The following is a 21,509-nucleotide window of genomic DNA, read 5'->3' as shown; positions in this document are numbered from 1 at the left end:
GTCGGATGCGCGGCGAAGGATCCGCTCGCGCTGTGGCCTCGTTCGTTGAAGCCTCCGGCGTGTTCCGTCTCCTCGCCAGGCCGTGCCCTGCTGAGCAAGAGCTTTCTCTTTTAACCCGGCCCCGAGTCCGGACACGCCGGGGACCGTCCGCTACCCAACACAGTGTCCCTTAGTTGACGAGTTTGCCGTTTATTCTGTGCCGTTTAACAACTACGTCGATAAACATGTTTTAATGTTCGGTCTTGTAATTTGAATTGGCGCCCCCCACTCCCCTGTTCCCTGCATACGTAGCCAGGCCAAACGTTTTCATTCGGTTGTGAGTTGAATTTTATCGAGGATGTCGGGGGTTAACATTCTCACTGTGTGAAATATCAAAGGATGTCACTGCTGATTTCATGCCTGTCGGGTAGATTGGACCACCGATTCTTTAAATAGTTTCTCTTTCAGCACCCTGTCGTGCAAGGGCATAGGTTGAACAATTGAACTGGACAAGGGGAATGCCTCCCACAGACTCGTTCCAGAATAATGGACAGCACTCTGCTCAAAGACCCGGTAATTTTGCCTCTATGATCGCCCGTCACCAATTGGAGCGCTGACCCTGCTTAGCTTTTGAGATCTGACAAAATCCGGCCTCAAAGTACTCTGTCAACAGCTTACTGGCGAACGTCGCCTTTGTACATGTACATTATGTTTTGTGCTGTGCCCTTTTTACAAGGGTCTGGCACTGTGACGCCAATCCAACAAAGGATGAACGCATTTCTCAGAGAACCAAAGTTGCGCAGTCTTGTGTTTTGGCTTGAGCCTGTCAGCGTAGTTATATTTTACTGCTGGTAATCCAGAAGAAAGAAAACTAACGTTCTGTTAAGACCCTATCACGTTGCCTTCTTCCTGGCACCTTGTACGGGCCTGATTTTTAAGGAAATTGGCAGATATGAATTTTAAAAAGAGGCTTAAAACACTATTATGTCAACATTAATGCACGTTCATCCTATTGAGCGTTTGTGGCATGGCTGTTTTAAATGTGGTGGGGTTTATACTCGACTATTCTCTCGGGGGCACAGGAATAGAGTGCCACGGTGGCTAGGAGATGTTAACTGCCTCGCCTGTTATGCAGGAGGAGGTCGTGTTTTCGATTCCCACCCTGACGCCTGTTGTGCATTTGGAGTTTGCACATTCTCCTCGTGATCGTGTGGATTTTTCTCCTGGTCCTCGTTTAGAAACGTACATTCAAGAGTATTTGGCTGCTATAAATGTCCACGTGCCAAGCCACGTCGATGAGCTCTCATTTGTGGCCAGGTTGTTTCTGAGCTATATAGCTCAGTGGGCCTTACGTGGTCAAATAAAATAACGCAAGGCACAATTTACGCAGCGCGTGTGTGTGCGTGTGTGCGTTATGACTCAGGTGTAATTTACTTGCTTACACTTGGTGCAAGGAGGCTGATCAAGTAAAGATGAAGTAAATGTGATCTCAACTGTAGGATTCCACTTGAATGAAATCTTAACGGAACAGTTGGCAGACAACAAACGGAAAAGACTTTGGCACTGTAAACAATTAACTTTGTCGCATGATGCCGCAGAGCAGATAAAATATTGTACCGTACAAAGACTTCCGTATAGCCTCATACCAGCTGATGGTACAAGTGCCTGTTAGCGAGCGCCTATTAAGGCCGGCTCGGCGCACGTCGAGGTGGCTGGCCAGCACCACATTGCTGTGTTTACACTCCGCACCAGCTACGACTTGCCGAGATAACCCTGACACCCGCTGCCCATCAGGACGTGATTTCGGGCCCGGATTACACGCCGCCTCCGCGGAGCGCCGACGCCGTCATCCCGGAGCTGCAGGCGAGCGGCGTGGTGGGCGACGCCGGCTTCGAGGAGGAGAGGAAGAAGATCCGTGCCCTCTTGGAACGCCTGCAGAGCCTCGAGGTAACAACGCCTCTGAAGATTACGAACGCCGCGCCAACCCACAGCCCCCTGCTCCCCCCAGAGCCCTGTGCCACCCACTCCACCACTCCACTCGCCGCGCCACCACCACCCCCCCCACGCCCCCCATGCCCCCCACGCCAGGAAGCTCCGCTCGACAAAAGATCAATTACAATGCAGGCCTTGTACTTGTTGCTGCTTGACTGGCTGGCTTGGGTTTCTCAGACGGGCAATTTTGCTTAATAAATGTTCGCTTCTGGCCATCATCAGACAAGGTGAAAGACCACGTGTTGAGAATTGTATGTTGTCCATGTGTTTCACATTATGTGTGTATGGCCCCCTGTACACATACGTAAGCTCCAATTGTTGCCACTTTGCAGATCAAATGTGGGGTTGAGTAAAATAGATCGGGCAAAAAGTGGGGGTTTTTGACTCCTGCCCTCTCTGGTTTTTTTCCGTCTGGAAGTCTGGCGTATCAAGCGACTTTTTATTTTGTTTGTGCGAGAGGATTTTTAAACGTACACGTGCTCGACGTGTAGACTCGAACGTCTTCGTTGCTGTCGTGTGTACAGCATTACTGACACCGCCACTGCCGTCTTGATTCATACCGCACGATTCACAACTCGAATATCAGCGCGTCACCTCCGGGAGACAGATTTTATCGGTGTAACAAACAAAAAAGGTGATTTCCAGGAACATTAATGCGTTCAATTTAAAACAGTGGAAATAACTTTTGCCACTTATCATGAGAACATATCAAGTGAATAATAATGACGAATCAATTAATCAATAATTCTCAGCTAATCGCACGTGTAATTGGAATCGGTGTTTTTCTGTTCATATTAAATGTCTTCAAACCTAAGCACAAATAACTCACTACCTTTGGTTTATGCATATAAACCACAATCCAGGCCCTTGATTTATATCTAAGATTTTTTGTTAACAGTTATCGTCAATAATGCAATGATCAGACATTCCAATTTTGAACAGATACTTCACAGCACAAGACTATTCTGTGTATTCACCCAATTTAAAATACACTTTTAAAATTGCATGAAGCCGTGAGTGAAATTCTTTACAAGTCGTTTATATTTAGTAGGGTGAGCGTCAGCTTTACAAGCAACAGATGTTGAGGTTGCTGTCGTACAACTTGACTCTTGCCAGAGCTGCCGCCTCGTCTGTGGTGAAACTGCCACGAGGTAGTGTGTGCGGCGGTGTGCATGGCAGCGTGTATTTTAGTGATAACCCATCACTGGCTTTGCTCTGGAAATCATTTTCCCATGGAAACACGCACGCACGCACGTATACATCCATGCCGAGATACCATGGATGCACACGCCTGCTCACGACTCGGAGCGAGATCTCCAGATTGACAAGATTATATTTATGCACATTTAAAATATTGAAAGCAGCGTATATATACAAAGCGTATTCATTGCCATTCGCCGACATCACAAACATCAACAGGAAATGTAAACTTCTTGGTGGTGCTTTGACACCCTCCAATTTGGCAATTCAATATATTCTACATAATTGCTGTGCATGTCGCTTGGCTGCAGAGTGGACTTGAGGGGCGTTTGCTGGTGTTTAATCAGAGGGAGATGGTCTAGACCAGTGACGTGTGGTGAGGTCAATGGCTGGGGAGGCACTGGCTCGTGTCAGAGCCAGATTCACACACGGAGGGGGCGTGGCCTCGCCGAGGGGGCGTGGCCTCGCCGAGGGGGGCGTGTTAGACACGTCCCCCTCAGTGAGGCAGATGTAATAGCTGCCTCCCCTGGTGCTGTTTCATTGCAGTTTCATGACGAGACCAGCGAGCCTAAATATCTTTATACACATACGTGAAATAAGTTACCTGGAGTATGGAAGGAGAGGACATGAAATGAAGGGGTCTACAGACATTACGTTGGTGACATACTGAGATAGTAACAGGCACGCGCTTATTGCCCGCGCTCCATCCAGTTACTGAGGGGTTGCGCAATCAGAGGGGAGGCTGAGCTCGTCGCTGCCTCACCTCTCGTCTCTTCCTGTATTTGCAGCAGAAACTCCGCAAATTTGGCGATTTTGACTATAAAAATTACTGGAATCGTACAGAAATGACATTTATAACACAGATCAGTTGAAAAATCTTAATATTTATTTAATTTGATTGTTCTTTTTTTATAGTTTTCGTAACAGCTGTTTTCATTGGAGTATGACAGGTGAGGCTCTGCCTCCCCTGCCTCCCCTGACCACACGTCCCTGGTCTAGACCCCATATCCTGTGCACATTTCTTCCACAAGAAATCATTGAGTCCACTTATCAGCGTTAAGGGCAAGTGCCCTTATCAGCACAGGACATTGTTGGTAATGGAAATGTTTCAAAAGTTCTGACCAAGAAGCATGTGCTAGATGTCAAGTGCTGTCAGTTTTTATATTTTCAAACAATGGGCCGTTTATCGGCTGTTGCCTGCTCTCGGCAGCCGAAAATTTCACGTGACAAATGAGACAGGTTCATGAGCCCGAGTGAAAGAATAACAGCAGCAGCTGCTTGCGGGAAGCACTTTGACATCCACTTAGATGTTTCTGGTGGCTTTTATTACCTAAACATTTTTTTCATTGCTGGAATTGGCCCTCGCGAGCCACCCATGAGATTTCACTCCAGCGCCAAGCCGACGCACGCCACTGCATCTGGCCCATGATTTCCCTGCAGTCTGTGACCATCTGCAATTAACTCGTTATGGGATGCGTGGTACAGCGTGTGACTTTGTCGCTTAACTCGGGCTATTTGTTCGTGTGCTCTTTCCCACTTGCTTAACATGACATTGAGTGAAAGCTGATGCTTCCTGGAACATCGTAAAATGCACAATTTGGAAATGCAACCGATTCCGCACGGCGGATTCTTCAAATGTGTTTGACGGTGTGCGATGCGTTTGAGCACGCGTTTCTGCTGACTGCTGCAAAAGTGAATCTTCTTTTGAGTTTGTGAAAATTATTGAGTGATTATCTATTCATCTTCTTGGTTCTTTCGGTAAAGTCACGTAGAAGGGAAGTAATAAAATAATATCTATTTTTAAGCCATATTTTGCACAAGGCATGGAATGGCGACGCAGATGGTCAACACACTGCCCTATGAACCAAGCGATCTGAATACAAGCGATCTGAGTTTGATTCCCAGCCAGGCATGGCTAACATAAGTTGCAAGCGATGTCTGAATGGGACATTGATCTCGCTATTTTGCCAGCTAGCGCGATGAAGTATGGGACCTCCATCCAGCAGGGGATGAAGTATGAGACCTCCATCCAGCAGGGGATTGATAAAGAGTCGTAATTTAACTTTTTCACAACCATACCTCAGCATATGCTTTTAACGTTGTTCAGATGGCTATTTCCAACGAGTGTAATTGTGTGAGGTTTTGCATCTTTTTATAAATAAAATGTTTTAACACGTAGGCTCTCATGACCAATATCCATAATAGAGGTTTTTTTGGGGTAGATTACAGAAATATTAATGTGTCGTTAAATCCACCACCACCCGACACACTCGACTAGTAAGGTTTGTCACATAAACAGAACATGCCAGAACACCATTGTGTTGGAGAGTAAACCCACAACATTTACATTTCCAGTATGGCGTTTTGGCAGAAATTACAACCAGCATCATCAGGCGACAGCCACATTTGTGGACAAATCCTCCTCTTTCATTCTTAAACAGAGGGATAAATGTGATGTCGTCACCTCTGAGCCAATTAGGTGCGAAGGCCAAAGAGGGTGGGGGGGGGCTAGTGTAGGCATCTAAATTACAATGGATATCCATTACCGGTTAGGTTATATAACTAAACATCCCTACTACAATGTGACCAGGAGATGGCAGTACATTGTGGAATAATGAATCTATCTGTGTGATGCCCTTGTGTGCGAGAGATTTCTCCGAGTGTTCCGGTTTCCCCCCCCCCCCCCCCCCCACGTGTAGCCACGCATTTAATGAATAGAATTAGCCGAACAACCCAATGCAGTGCCCTCTTGAAAAAGAGTGTGGGGGGCTTAATGTGATTATCGCTGGAATTACAATGCGGTGGTGTTAGCAGCATTAGTAAGTCTGACCTTTGAGGTTTTAATCATATTGACACTGACAGCCATGACGACATGAATACCAACAACTCAACATGTTCAACAACAACACTGTGGCCTCAAAAATTTAACTATGGAATCGGCAACGTTTCAGGCAATGGCCATTCTTTATGTGAATACACACTCTCTCAGCATATACTTTCCATCAATATATATGATTTATTTTGAAACTCATTTACCAGAAAAAATAAATGTTGTGTGATTAAATCTCTAATTTTCACGGTGTGAAAAATGAAACAACAGAATCACAAATAACACGACACAACGTAGATGACTACAGTATTTAAAACTCTGAAATTTCTGCAGTCATGCAAGCTTTAAGTCAAGATGTATGTCTGATACAGATAATTTGGCTAACTTGGCAATAAAACATTTGCACCTCACTGCATTGCAGATGGGAGCAGGTCTGTCGTTCCATGCATGAGTATCTGTGTATGTGAAGGCAAGCTTTCCAGCGTTCATCTCAATTGAAGGTCCTTCGATTGAGACCTCGTTCCGTGATGCGAAGAGGCAAGTGTCTCGTATGCATTCCCCGATTGCTCCTCTGCATGAGTCGACGGGGGGTGTCTGGTGAGTTTGTCTGCAAACCAAAGCTGTTATCAGTCAGAATGTCTCGTGCAAAGGAGCAGAGCAGGCCAAAACTGAAGTCCACAGAGCACAGACACAGGGCCAGGCTCGGGACCAGGTTCAGATACAGACTCAACGAGTCGGAATCAGGCTCCTAACCAGGTTTAGAACTAGACTCAATACTACTCGGAACCATCAGAAACAAACGAAAGCCATAAAGTGATTAAAACTAGAGTGCACATTTGTGTTAAACACCAATATGCCCAGAGGGAAAGTGAAAATGCTAAGACACGCTTTGGGATTTTGCAAGCGCAGATTTGAAGTGCCAATTTTTTAAAAATATTTCATACAAAAGAAGCCATCGCTCAGAGCTGCATTTCCTCCGTTTGGAGTTTGCACCATGGACGGTACAGCAGAGAGCAGTGTTGCACAGCCCAGGACAACACTTTGACCTTAGCGGGAGGAGATGTGTTTGCTCTACTGCCACGGCTGATGAACGATATTGAAGCAAGCCACTTACATGCATGGATGATGTCTGCAAGATATATCTTAGCAATAGATAATGAATCTGGAGACCACATGGCCCCGTGGTAGTTTAGACCATTAAATAGAAAAATGGTTACATTTTTATCCCGAATTGGTAGAACTGCACTTTATTATTTTTTATTTATTACGAAATATAAAATAATTACTATTCCCCAAGGCTGCACCACATGAATGGATTGCCTTCATTAATTTTTCTCGCGTTTTATGAGCCCCTTTCTAAACAATGTGTTGTGCAAGTGTTGCTGTGCAGAGCGTCATGATGTGCCCTGAAGATGGGCTATCAGATGTAAAGAAAAAATGTGTTAAAATGCGTAGCATCATAAAATAAGCCCATGACACATTAACTAACGGCAAGCATTATTATGAACGTTAATTTCATGTAAACATTTCAAGGAATATTTTCCGCGATTAAATTAATTATTTGTGCAAGTTCGTGGATTTTCAAAGCAAAGATTTCTATAATTTCAGAGACTGAGCAGCGACACCGAAGAAAAGTGGCATGGTGCCTGATCGTGTGCGCAGTTTTCTGCTGCTTTATAAGACACGTGTTCATTACGGCATAATTAAACGGCAAGCTTGTATACATATCCCTGCATCTTTAAGCAAGTAAGTGTAAAAAACGCTCTCAAGTATCGCTTGCTTAGACCAGATAACAAGATTGTAATCCACGAGGTGCTGAGACCACTAATCATGCTTTAATATGTTCCTTCCTTTTAATTACCACAGTGTGAAAGTCACAGAAATCCTCTGAGGATTCTCGCTCCATTTTTTTTCCCACAGTGATATTCTTTTCGCAAATATAATTACTTTGTCAGTATCATCGGATTTCCACCGCCGATTAAACATCAGTTTGGTAGGGCACAAAACTGTCCCTGCAGCAAATGGTAACGCAATTTTTGTTCCGTAAGTATGCGGAGCTGAGGCTGTAGGTTGCATTATACTATCTGGCGTACGAAGTGAATTCCATTGACTGCCGAATTAGACGGAGAGCAAAGAAATGAGATTTCTTCACAGACAAAAGACGCTGTTTCAAATAGGGTTAGGATTGAGCTGCCAAGCTCTGAGGCATACCCATTGAAATGAAGATATTCCTCAAATATGTGTAAGTAAAACATAATCCAGTCAAATGGGGGCTAAACATTGTGCGTGAACAATGTCACGCTAATTGGTAGAAGTGGTTATTGAATGGTTCGTCCAGACTTTTCCATAAGCTTCACGCGATTGTCTTGGATTTTTCCCTTACCTATCATTACAAAAACCTCCTCAGCATCTTTTCTTTAAAATTGAAGGCCAGTGTTCCGTGCACACGCACACACGAACGCGCGCATACATTATTTTTCATGCTGTTACATTGTTCCTGCCATGTTTGATCATGGCTATAGAAGATTTCAAAGCAGATTTGCCCACAAGCTCAAAGGTCTTCTGTTGGCAATGTTTCCGTGCATTAACTTGCGCGCAATGTGTACACGCGTGTGTGCGTACGCGTAGTGATTGTTGATTGAGTTGGTACCACAATCTGCCTGATTTTCGACGGATAATTGTTTTCTTTCAGGTAGCGTTCTGGTTTGAAGCTGCTTCAAATTATACGGGTTTTGTCTTTACGTTTCAAATGCAGTCTGATAAACCATCACTCTTCCTGGCATTCCTATTTATGGCCGTGAGAAGTTTGCCAAATTTAATTTAAGTGCTCGGTGGCTCCATGCGACGTCACGGAACTTCTTTCACACCATACGTATCCAACCGTATTAATTGGAGGTGCGAGTGATGTCAAAAGGAGGACGGCCCACCCCCGTTAACAACCCACACCAGCCAGCCGTGGTGGAGTATGGACAAACAACCCCCTTTACTGATTCAAAGCCGCCGATGAAAAATGCACCTAGCTTCAAGAGTGGCATTGCTAAGAGATGGCTTTAAAATGGTATTTTATATATATGTCCTTTAGAAAAACAAACTGTTTTAGTATTTAAATTATGTCGCACATGGTTCAGAGAATTGGTGTGAAAATACAATGAACAGGTTGAATAAAAAAAAATACAAAATTAGTGAGGATTCTTTTTTACTGTCACTGAGAAGAAAGGGAATATTTTAAGTATGGCCTTCATGTAAGGATAGCACTTGTCATAGCAAGAACTTTCATTGAGATTTTTTTTCCCTTCAAAGCTGTTAAGTTTTACGAGAAGGTAAATGTGATAAAAAAAAGTTTCATATAAACTCATTTCATGTGTGAGGGAGTAGTGCAGGAGTGATGGCTACTCTGTCCACTGGTCCATGGAAGCTCAAACCCGAGTTTGATTCTCAGCCACGGCAAACATCACCAGCAGGCGATGTACGTATGTGGAACTTCTTTCACACCATATGTCGCCAACCGTATTCATCGGAGGTGCGAGTGGTGTCAGAAGGAGGACGCCCCCCCCCCCCCCCCCCGTAACAACCCACACCAGCCATGCGTAGTGACTGAAAGGCATCTCCTAACAAGGGGCAGTAAAAAAGATATACAATTTATGGAAATATATATTAAAACAAATATAATGTGAATAAAGCGCCTAAATTTATTGAATACCGATTATAAGTAACAAATTAGTTGGTCCACAATGGACAACTTCTGAATTCAGATACAAAAAGGCAGATGTTTAAATATCAGATGTGTGCGGGCATTGGGCTCTCTTTGCAGAGTCCAGCAAAGGAGTGCATGGTTCGTGAGCAGGAAGTGAAACATTGCTCATTAAACACGTTACGAAAATAAACACGGCAAGGTCACCGCCAAAAGCTACACGCGGGTGTTTAACCAGGAAATCTGCACATACGTGCGCTTACACCTCAAACACAGAGCCTTTTTAAAGAGCTGAGCACCGATGGGGTCTAATTCAACGGAGCGCCTTGGATTTTCTCACCTTTGATTGGTTATAAAGAGTGGAATTTTCATTTCATCATTCCGTTGCTTGGTTGCTTGCGCGGAGCGGAAAGGATTTATTTCTACACGCTATGTATCGTCTTTTTCTTTTTTGCGGTGCGCGATATTTAAAATGCAGTCTTAATGAGACTGCTTGTCACCGTGTAACAAATGGCGTAATTTTATTTGAATAAACAAACAGGCGCGGCAATCAAACAAACCGAATAGGTATTGCGCTTGGATGTGTGGATGACAAAATACTCACAGCAGCCACTGGCCTCATTAGGGCCGGAGGAGAGTGCAGTCTGGACAGAGCATGAGGCCCTGGCGTGATGAGGTGGGGGTAGAGAGAGGAATGAAGAGGTGATGGTAATGATGAGGATGGATAAGGTCACGTGAGGAAGGAGGAGCAATTGCTGGGCTGGAAGTTCCATTTTATGTTGACGAGAACTCGGTAGACCAGGCTGACTCTCACTCGCAGGAGTGACCTGGGTCACATGAATGACGAAAGCAAATAAAACATAAAGTACAGCCATGGTGCAGAACACAAGTCGGCACAAACACGACCACGTCTCACGAGAAATAGAAGACATTGCACAAACATGAATCAATGTTAAATAATTAGTTTCCCTGCAGCGCAATGCAACTCGGGCATATACTTTTTAAACTGATCATAGTACAATTGCAATAAAGGTTAGTTAGAGGTGGTGATGGTGAACACACGATGGAGGGAGAAGCAGCGAAAGGTATTCAAGGATGTAGAGGGGCAGGGAGATGGAGAATTGTGATGATGAGTTTCCTATAACGAGGTGACAGAGGAGGTGTTGTGAAGTAATGGAGACATTGGCAGGACGTGGTGGTGGTGGTAATAGGAAGCAGCGGGAGTAATGAGGAGAGTGCGAGGCAGTGCGAGGAGGTGGAGGTAATGAGGGGAGCGCAAATGATCCAGTAGCAGCTTACGTTGGAAAAGACAAAGTTGCCCCACCAAACGATGTGCTGCCACTGCTGCAGAAAAGGTCAACGCGGGGTCATGCGTCATTGTGAACGGATGACACCGGGATTGTTTCTCTTGTTTCCCCAGTGCCTTTCCGGGGCACGGCGATGCAGATGATGTATCCAGCGAGGTGTAGTCTCTTTGCATTTGAGTTCACGCGTGCGTTAGCTTGAAGTAGCCTTCATTTGTCGTAGTTCAAGTTGCCACGCACGTGTTGTGTGCGTCCCGTGAACTCGCGTACTTGAGTGAGACCGCTTGCTCTATCGTCCGTATTTTGTGTTAACGAATGCTAAGCAGGGTTGAGCCCTGGTTAGTACTTTAATGGGAGCATGCCTAGGAATACCAGGGCATGTAGGCTAGGGCTGCGAGGTGACCAGGGGATGTAGGACCCCTCAGAGTGTTTTTTTCACTATGTGTGTGTGTTGTCTCTGGGCACCCCGAGTTTCCTGCCACATAGAAAACACTGTGAATGAATAGGCAACAAAAATATATCTATCTGTGGTTTTTCTTTACGAATGAAGGGCATTATCATCACTGCCCGTGCACTTTCGGGGGATACAAAGGCGAGACATAAACGTGCTCGCCTGTGCACCAGCCAGCCAGACTTCAAGCCAGCCAGCAAAAATATTCTTACATAGTAGGATGTGTTCTTTTTGGTGTATTCTCGTGTGCCATGCCAGGCCTAAGAGGTGCTTGCAAACAGTGTTTGCTCAAACAGCCTGTGCAGGCTATACGGGGGATCGTTGTGCATTGTATCACCCTGTGATTCTCTCACTCGAATGGAGAGGCATCTCTGTAATATTGCGAGGTCGCATGCAAACGACATGAAAAACATTTTTGGAAAACATTGCCCAACGAGTTTCTCCGCACGTGGCCTCGCCGCTCACCACGAGCGCACCACGAACAAAGAGATTTGTTGCCGCTCGTTTCTGCCACTGGGCACATTCGACGTGGACGCTGTTATCGTGCACTCGAAATCTCGAGCTACGCGGATTGAAAGCCCTGGTCTGGACACGATTGCTGCCGCTCGTCCGCGCGTGTAAATCTTGACGCGGATCGCGATATCGGCTCCCTCTATGGCTTCCCGGCCTCGCCTGGTGAATGTGCCTTTCGAGAATGACCCTTAATTTGCCGTTTATAAATCGTAAAATCGTGTTGGTTCAGCACCACACCCGGTCCCGTCACGGCACGGCTCGCAGGGGCTTCCTTCTCGTAGATTGTAAAGTATTTTGGGCTCATTAGGTGATATGTTTAGTGCGTTAAACGTGATTTAATTTGCGGCAGGGAATCAGGCCGGAGCGGGGCTCGGGGTGCCCCACCGTGGCTTTCATGAGACCCGGCACTTTAATCACATCCGACAACCAATCAGGGAGCCTGCCCAAGTGCCTGCGCAAAGTAATTAATCTCCAGAAACGAAAACAAAGAAGTTGTCAAGGTTTGTTTTTACAGATGTTATTGATTCTGCCACCGGGTTAACGATTTTTGGTCTCGCTCGTTTTCAAGCAAGAGAAAACCGAATTTTGTCAGTGGGCCGTAATGAAGAAAAGTTTGATTTGTACAACATTTAATTGGCGTACAAAGGTACAATAACACACTCTTGTGAGGAATGCATTTTTAAAATGTTTTTTCTTTTAATGGGTAGTTGGTATCCAGGCAGTGATGTCACTACCGTGTGTTGTTGTACCAGCCCGATAGGACGTTTGATTAAATCCAGTAACTTCATCTATCGCGCCCAGAGGGTCTTTACGTGGCAAGACTAAAAATCCAACTTGCTGCGAATCACAAAAGGTTGTGAAAACTCATTTCCCCTGTCTCCTAACACAGAGTTAAAGGCCAACGATCCTGGACATTATATCCGTGTTGTTCCCTCGGCTCAAGACCTTAATGTGCGAGGATGGCGTCGTTATCAACAATAAGTCTTATCACGGTGCCAGAAGCGGGTTGTGCTTAACCGCCGAGGCCAGAATGACATCACAATGGGAGCAGGCTGCCCCCGTGTTCAACTCGGCTGGGGTGACGGCGATTCAGGGATGTCGGGGGAAAGGTCCACCACTCTTTGTTGTTGGTTGAGGTCGCGTTAATATAAATGTTTCTTAAATTCACCATCACTCGACACAGCCCAATCAGTCAGGTTTGTCACGTAAACAAAAGGTGCCAATTCGTTACTAGTTCAGCACTAACCGGTTGTGTTTTGGAGCATAAACGCACGACGTTTACAATTTGAGTACCGAGACGTTTCGCTTGTGGCTACAACTGCGCTCGCAATGCTCGGGCTGCAGTGCGTTGAGAAGCGGCGAGGAATGCACGAGGGGCTTTCTGCACTCCCGATCAACGTTTTGCTTTGTAAAAGGGCTTGGTGCAACACGTGGCTGTTAGCATCATTATCATCGTCGACATCGCTCTTTACTCGGCCAGCTCCTGCCTCGTTGGCATTTGTGCCGAGGTCTTCATGCCGATGGTGACAATGCTGCTCCGACCTTGCCGTGTGACCTTGTTAAGAGGCCTGGGGCTTTGTGGGGGGGGGGGGTGGCGTGGGAGGGGAATGTACAAAAACTCCGTCAGTGACGATCAAAGTTGAAACCAAACGTAATCTTTAAGAGAACGAGGAACGATACGGTGCGCTCGTGTCCACCGCGCATTCCGCGATTGCTCTCAAAACCTTCCGTGACGTGACGCCCAACCCGGGGCCGACCTTGCACAAGAGCGAATTCTGTTTCACTGCCTCCACTGTTTTTCATCTCCTGGTGAATCAAAGGTGACAACAAACAGAGGAGGGTGAATGAGGATGGGGGTGCTGAGCCCCCTCCAACAGTGTGCGGGGGGGGGGATGTGGCTGTGGACTTGGGGGCGTTGGTGCTGAGCGCGCGTGACGCCGTGCGCTTCTGTCGCAGGCGCAGAACTCGGCGCTGTCTCTGGAGAACGAGAGCCAGCGGGATCAGTACGAGCGCTGCCTGGACGAGGTAACCCCCCAATCGCCACTCGCCGTCGTCGCCGCGCTGAGCAGCGCCGCCTCTCCGCCACCTCAGGGCCCCCCCCCTTCCCCCCCCACCCCCCCTCTCGCCCCCCACCCTTCGCTCACTCGCAGTGCCGAGTCGGCCAGCGGCGCACGGCGGTTTGAGGGGGGCGTGGAACGACGCGTCGATTCGTCCCTGAAAATAATCTCGATCCCTCGCGATACGCACGTCAAATTGTGTGCGCACGAGTCAATTGTGTTTGATTCGTAGGCGTTGTATGGGATCAGTTCTCGTGGGGGCCCCTGCAGCCAATTGGGACGCTGCGTCTTTCGCAATTTTACATGCGAAAAACCCCAAAAGGACTTGGGTTGAATCTGATCAATGAATCGTGACAAATGATCGACTCGAGAGAGGGGTGGGAGAGTCGCGGCGTGCCGAGTGGGCGGTAAACAGCAGAAGGAGCTGCGGCGTCGCAGGGTCCATATCGGTAAACCTCACTCACCGTGAGTTCTCTTAATCGCCGGTGGGCATGTCCGCCAGGACCTTTCTCACATTAACCCTCAGCCCAGGGGAGGCCGCCACACTCGGTTAATTGCCCCGATGCAGTGAGGATTGTCGGTGGGGGAGGAGGGCGAGAGGGGAGGGGAGGGGCGGGCGGACGGACGGGAGGGCTCGAGGCCCCGCGATGAGCGAGGCGCCGGGTTGTCGTCACCGCCGCCGCTTAGCCTCCCGCCGTCTCCGCGGTGCGAGGTCACGGCCACGGCGAGTTTCGCAGCACCCACGCCGGCCGCACGTCGACATGCAGATCGCGGGGGTCCCGTGCGGCCAACGATGTTCACACGGCCGGCGGCTTTCGCTTGTGCAGAACAAAAGCTGTCGCGGTTCCAAACACGGATGAGCCTGTCGCACATAAAACCCACGCGTTGTGCGTTGATATCTTGCTGCGGTAGGAGGGCAATCGTCAAAGTATTGTTTGTATGCCAATTGGGACACCAAACTAGCTTAACACATGACCTTTTTTGCCGCGAGCGAGCGTGCAGATGTCACGGATAATCTGTTATTATTCAAAGATAATTTCTAACTGTTTGAAGTTTGAAATCCACGGCGGCCAGAATGTCAGCTGTGTTTTTCTGAACAAGTTTTAATCTGACTTGTGGATCAATAGCCATTGAATCTCAGATCAATAGACATTGAGTCGTACCTCTGACTAACCGGCGTTGGTCTGGCCTCCTCCCTGCGCAGTCTGACATTCAGAGCAGCTGATATTTTTGGCGCTGCTGGATTTTTCGTGGGAGTGGTGGAGCAGACGAAGCCTTTGTCCGAGTCCCCTCCCCTGCGTCGCGTCACGGCGGCTCGTGGCGCTACCCTGCTGGGCAGCGCCTCGCGTCCCCTGGTGGGCCGTGGGTTGGCTTTTGTCATAAATATCACAGGGACCTATAAAAGGGAATGCATAAACTATATATATACATAAATAAAAATAAAGCAACACAATTAAAGCGAGGGGCAGGAGCGGAACTGAAATGCCAGGGTCATCCGGAAAAATGCCGCGCAGTCAATCGCACCGCGCCTGCCCGCCCGCCCGCCCGCCCGCCCTCCCTCCCGCCTGTTCTCCCCCGCACCGAATCGTGTTAATGAAATGTTATTTTTGTCCTAGCGTGCGGAGTGGTGGTAAACCGGCCAGTGCGCTGTGCTGTGAACCAAGTGTCCGTCAAGTTTGATTCCCGGCCGTGGCAAACATCAGTTGTGAATTGAATGGGAGCCGATCCTATCTTAACCAACCTTCAGCAACTCGCGCGTACCAGCATGGTGAGGAAAGGTCAAAATATCTCTATGACCGAGATGACATGTGGAGTCCTTCATCCATTGGTGGATTGAGAATGGCTGGAAGTTGGGAACGTGCTGAGGAGCAGTGTTCCTTTAAGTTTCCTCCTCGTGAGCCGGGCAAGTCTAAGCCGTTCATCGTCCCTGTCGCTCTCGCATCCGCATGGCAAATTCAAATCCATTGGTGGCGTTCGGTCCCTCACGTTCTGCTGTGGTGTGTTTCGCCGCAGGTTGCCAACCAGGTGGTACAGGCGCTCCTCACACAGAAGGTGGGTGGGTATTTGCTGACCTTGCGGTAACAGACGCTGATGTAACGTCATCGTAGGGCGGTGACCGTTAAGTCTGGGCCCTTGGCTTTTTCGTCTTTTTTGGCCTGTGGCACAGCAGCTGTGATTTAAAAAAAAAATAATCACGAATTCTAAAATAGCCAATGTGTTTGGTTCGCTTGGTCACCTCTGAGTTTTAAAAATAAATTTTGTAAGCAAACTAAAATGCACATGCGACTTTAGTTTTTTTTACATTTTTGATGCGTGTTTGTTTGTCTCAGCCCTAGTCACCCATGTCTGCACAAAAAAACCCTGAAATAAATATGGCGTTTAATTGGCCTAGCCCACCTTTGAAGACTAAAAGTCATAAATATGTCAGATGAAGGATAAGAGGCCTGTTGAAGTGACACCAGAAGCACTTCTAGTGTACCATCTTCCGGGGCCATTCTGTGTTGTTAATGAGGCCTTGGCTTCCCGTGAGACTTCCAAGAGAATATTTCGTCAGCTTATTATTTAACTCAGAGAGATTGAGTTTGAATTTTTTCCTGTCATATTGGTCAAATTTTTGGGGGTCTATTTCACCAGAAAACACACATCAATACAAGGTCGAATTTTTTAATCTAATTGCCAATCAAATTTAAAATATAATATTTTTGAAGCACATTGAAGAGCAATGAACGTGTTCATATTTTCACTGGAAGTGACATCAGGGTACAGCGAAACCTGGCATGTAGTGGTGGCACTGCCCATAAGTAAACTAAGCAAAGGTTTATGGCCACAAATAGATCAAGGGCCCCAGGTGTATGAAAGATAGGGGTGCACCAATTATCAGCTCGAACTATGATCACTATAAAAATTTAAAATAAAAGCTCATTAAAAAAATGCTTAGATTTAACCACACACAGAGGTGTCCATTGCATCTACAAAAAGCTCTCTCGACCTTATAGTGGTCTAAATATCAAAATGGCCACAGTCAGTTCTTTTCAGCTATTGGTTTGGACAAGGCTGGTAACGTTTTCCATGCAATGTGCACCTGTGTGCATTGTTAAATCTGTGTGTTTATAGCCTGCTTCCAATGTTTCAGTTGTGATGGATTTTCTGTTGTCATGAACAGATTGGAATTGCAACAACAGCGTTTAAAAATATTTTTTATTGCAGTTAATATTACATTACACAAATTATATCACACGGGTGTGGTATAATTAAGTATCTTGTCCACAATGCAATATTTGTAGTCACGTGACACAAATCGTGTCTGCTTAGGGCCTTCAAAGCGCCGTTTCCCGTCGTGCACACAGCAAGACCTGGGCACGAGGCTGTGCGTGCTTCGTGCGCGCGTTGTTCACCGCCTTGTTCACCGCCGTGCGCCTTGTTCACCGCCTTGTTCACCGCCGTGCGCGTTGTTCACCGCCTTGTTCACCGCCGTGCGCCTTGTTCACCGCCTTGTTCACCGCCGTGCGCCTTGTTCACCGCCTTGTTCACCGCCTTGTTCACCGCCGTGCGCCTTGTTCACCGCCTTGTTCACCGCCGTGCGCGTTGTTCACCGCCTTGTTCACCGCCGTGCGCGTTGTTCACCGCCTTGTTCACCGCCGTGCGCGTTGTTCACCGCTGTGCGCCTTGCTGTGTGGGGTGGGCATGGCGAGTGGCTCGTGTCAGTTCACTCCGCAACACCCCCTGCTAATCGTTCATGTCCGCACCTTCGCCCGTCCGCCCATAAACATTTCTCTTGGCGTGCGTTGCCGACAGATCTGCAGTGTGTTCTTCTCGCCGATGTTTATTGTTTTACCGAGCTCTCACACGTCTGCGTGACACGACAGAGCGCATCTGCGATGGCTTGCTTGAATGTGTGACTTCCCCGGCAAGGTCCAGGAGTTTCATGAACTTGCGTTGAATTGGTGTAGAAAAAAAAACAAGAAATAATTGTATATATATGGAGAGACCAATGTAAGAAGAAGATGTATTGTTTGTTTATTTTGTAATTTTACTTTTTCTACCTACGTGACTTTACCGAAAGAACCAAAGAGTATAATTTAACTTGTGTTTGGTAATTCGTTATGCCATTTTTGAAGGTTGCATTATACGTGCACACAATGTTTAAATAAATAAATACTTACATATATATTACAGATATATTATGGCTGCTTAGCTATATACCAAATCTACATAAATAAAAAGACTAAGCTCCACGTATAGCATTATAGTCTGTTAAGGAAAGTGCTATTAGTGAGCACCTATTAAGGCATGAGGGGGGTGAGGTCACCAACACCACCCCTGGCTGTCTTTGTCTTCCAAGTGCTGTAGTGTTAACACTGTAGCACACACGCATACACCTAAATAATAATAATGATACCGAGAGGCACGTATACATGTATACATACATTTAAACACGAGTAGATACTCGCCTCTACATGGTACGTATATACAAACCTATTAGGTTGCTCTCGCGAAAGACCGGATAACATTTACACGTCCCGTACATTCGCAAAGGTTTTACAAACCCTGGCGGGGAGCTCGGCGAGCCCTCGGTCCGTTTCACTCGGCCCCACGCGTGACTCCGGAGCGGCCGGCCCGGCGTGCGTGCGTGCCGGGCGGGGGGGGGGGGGGTGTCCCTCGAGTCCTGAGGAGGCCGCGGGATGGGTCTGGTGACCGACGAAGCGCCCTGGCCTCTCGACAGGACCTGCGCGAGGAGTGCCTGAAGCTGCGGACGCGCGTATGCGACCTGGAGGAGCAAAACCGCAGCATGAGCATCCTCTTCCAGCAGAAGCTGCGCCTGCCGTCGGAGGCCACGCTGCAGGTGAGGGCATGCGGTGGTGGAGTTCGGTGGGCTCACGATTCACGCCACCGAGCCAGAAATGTATCGATCTCTTCATTTATTCACACTTGCCATGCAAAGGCCCAAAGGCCCAAACGTGCGTAGCAGCAAGTAAAACAACAGCATTTAAGGTGTAATAGATATCAGTTAGTACTTGCATTGAATTAAGCGAGATTGACAGAACTTGGGAAAGCAGACGATGGGAGGAAACTTGAAAACGGAGCAGTGCGAGGATGAAGCATTGTGGCGGATGAGATGAAACGGTGAGTCTGGTCGACCGAGTCCTCAGCATTTGTGAAGGATTCAATGAGTGGCCTTCGTTGGAACAGCGCCATGGTCGTCGTAGCAAAATGAGAGCGATAAGGAGGCGACTGGCCGCTGGTGATCCAGTGAATGGAGTGAATCAGTGAGTGCTGGATCATCAATCGATCAACCTGACTGCCTGATTGTGTAGAGGTGGAGCCTGGAGCCTCTGAGTGCAAGTCCCCACTTATACAGGCCCTGAGGTGTTCTCCATTAGGCGGCACAGCAAGTAGGATTGAGTTTTGATGTTCTCCCATAGCAGGTGTAGATTTGATTAAAGGGCACGATTTTCAGATGCATAAATATATATATATACTTACGTATGCGTAGTGTATAAATAAATTGACAGGGTTATCCTGCATCTGAGCTTTTATTAAGTGAAGAAATAAGTTAGAGTGTCACATATTTTAGAAAACCTTAATCCCACTACTTTATGGTGGTGTTACATTTTTAGGGGCTTTCATTTGTGTGTCGTTTATTTCACTTTTTATGCTATTCAAAAGACCATGGTTGCGGTGCACCCTTTTATTTACCAGTGGTAATCTGATCACAGCAGCGCAATTGCATAGTGGTTGCACTGAAGGTGGGGAATAAAATAAAGAAGGTTTTTCAAACATAAGGCGGATGACGGAGCGGTGTAAATTACGCACAGAGGTACGCATTAGAGCCGTGAGTGGCTGTCATTTTGATGCTTCCCATCGAGAGCGTGCGATGTCTAATACCACGACGGGGAGAAAAAAAAAAGGTCCAATTGAATTAACTTGCCAACCCCCCCCCCTCCCAGCAAAAAAAAAACACGCGGAGACGGGCCTGCTCATTTGAAAAAGCCTAGATAAGAGTGACATGCTCCGCAGAAGATTACCCCGCGTATTAAATGGCACGGATCTGGCGGAAAGCCATTTCTCTGCGCCGTGCGCCGTCGCACAATGCCCGCCCGTCTCGGCTCGGGACCCTAATGAATCGCGCTGTCGCGTTTGTGAATGGCGCTGTCGTGTTTTGAATCCCCCTGCCCGTTTGATGGGCCCACGCCGGTACGCTCAATAGCACGGGCGTATTTATTCTTCGCATTTGTTGACTGTAATGCAATAATGGCTCCTCGCAAGGTCAGAGCCGTGTCGCTGCTCAGTCATTCACGCCGCGGCCTCCGACGGGAAGTACGCCCGCCGCATCCTTGGCTTATGGATTTCCGTGTCGCCAGTGACTCGTAGGGAAAAACAAAGGAGCCACTGAAAAGGCCATTGGAGCAAATGTAACCGTGTTATCTACTGGGCGCTTTTCTCAAATTGTCATGACAAACTACAATGGTGTGTCCAAAAAGATCGAGTGCATGCATTTTTTTCTTTTTAGACTGTCAAAGCTTCTTTATATGAGGTGCATCAAGCAGGAATGTTAAGCTGCCTGCGGCTTGTTTACAGCAAGGCCCTATCTGCTAGTACGTGTCTGTGCGCCAAGTGGATTCATTTAAAGTCGCGTGCGCGCCCTGTACAATGAGGCGGTGACTGAGCCCCACTTTGTTTGCGTGTGCCGTAGCCGCAGCGGACGTTGACGTGAAACCAATTAAGCAGAGAAAACATAAACTGTGTTTGCTAAGGGGGGCTAAGGTTGTATTTTAAGCCAGTAAGCCCCAGACACGATGAGAGGGCTCTAGCCACGAATGCCGGGCGTATAATAACGCGTCCCAAAGCTGTGGTCCAATCGATTAACGATCCTCGCGGACCCCCGAGGCCACGAATCCCACCCCCTACTATGCCCCCCTCCCCCCCGCCCGCCCCAAGAGGACACTGCGATGACTCTCTCCCAAGGCCCAGAGACACGCTTCCTTCTAGACGCTCTCTGCCTCCCAAGACCACTTGCGGATGAGCAGATGGTGTGCGAACGTGCGCCGCGTATTGTTTCCCAATCTCCTGGGTCTTAGAATTGCACGCTGTAATGACCGGTGTCGCCGTTGGCCCTTGCGGCGCTGCGACAGGCTCTTAAACAATGCGCCCTGTACCTGCGGGGGGGTTTGCGGACCTCCGCGGTGCACGTGCCAAAGCAGCGGACGCTGGCCTGCGTCCCCCGGCAAAAAAACCCTTCGTGCGGAGTGGAGCTTCCACCACGCCTGTTAGGTTTCTCAAAGACAGACAGATGAAGGGGACTCCGCCGACTCGCGTCAACGTCAACCGGTGCGCTAGCTATCGAGTGTGCAGTCTGTGCAGCTGCATGGAGGCCAGGCCTAGGGGGTCGGGCTAAAGTTCACTCCTGACGTCAACGTGCCGTGTCGCTCTGCTCCAACGAGCAATGAGACGGCGCTCATGCTCGTCGACGACCGTGATCCGTTGGTGCAAG

The 21,509-nt window shown here is 47.7% G+C and overlaps 1 protein-coding gene across 13 annotated transcripts in view; it reads left to right on the top strand.

Annotated features, from left to right (window-relative positions):
• Positions 1 to 21,509, top strand: part of NCKAP5 (NCK associated protein 5) — a 264,077-nt gene that overhangs the window by 185,621 nt on the left and 56,947 nt on the right. For all 13 annotated transcript variants that reach the window (XM_061557707.1, XM_061557713.1, XM_061557709.1 and 10 more), the window contains 4 exons: positions 1,774 to 1,926; positions 13,917 to 13,985; positions 16,031 to 16,069; positions 18,741 to 18,860. In XM_061557707.1, the coding sequence (XP_061413691.1) occupies positions 1,774 to 1,926; positions 13,917 to 13,985; positions 16,031 to 16,069; positions 18,741 to 18,860 (381 nt within the window). The remainder of the gene's footprint in view (positions 1 to 1,773; positions 1,927 to 13,916; positions 13,986 to 16,030; positions 16,070 to 18,740; positions 18,861 to 21,509) is intronic.

The sequence above is a fragment of the Lethenteron reissneri genome, chromosome 23 (assembly GCF_015708825.2).
Source record: "Lethenteron reissneri isolate LAM-NWPU_2019-01 chromosome 23, ASM1570882v1, whole genome shotgun sequence".
In the NCBI taxonomy this organism is placed as follows: domain Eukaryota; kingdom Metazoa; phylum Chordata; class Hyperoartia; order Petromyzontiformes; family Petromyzontidae; genus Lethenteron; species Lethenteron reissneri.
The sequence above is the reverse complement of the archived record's forward strand: the minus strand, read 5'-3'. Positions and strand labels throughout refer to the sequence as shown.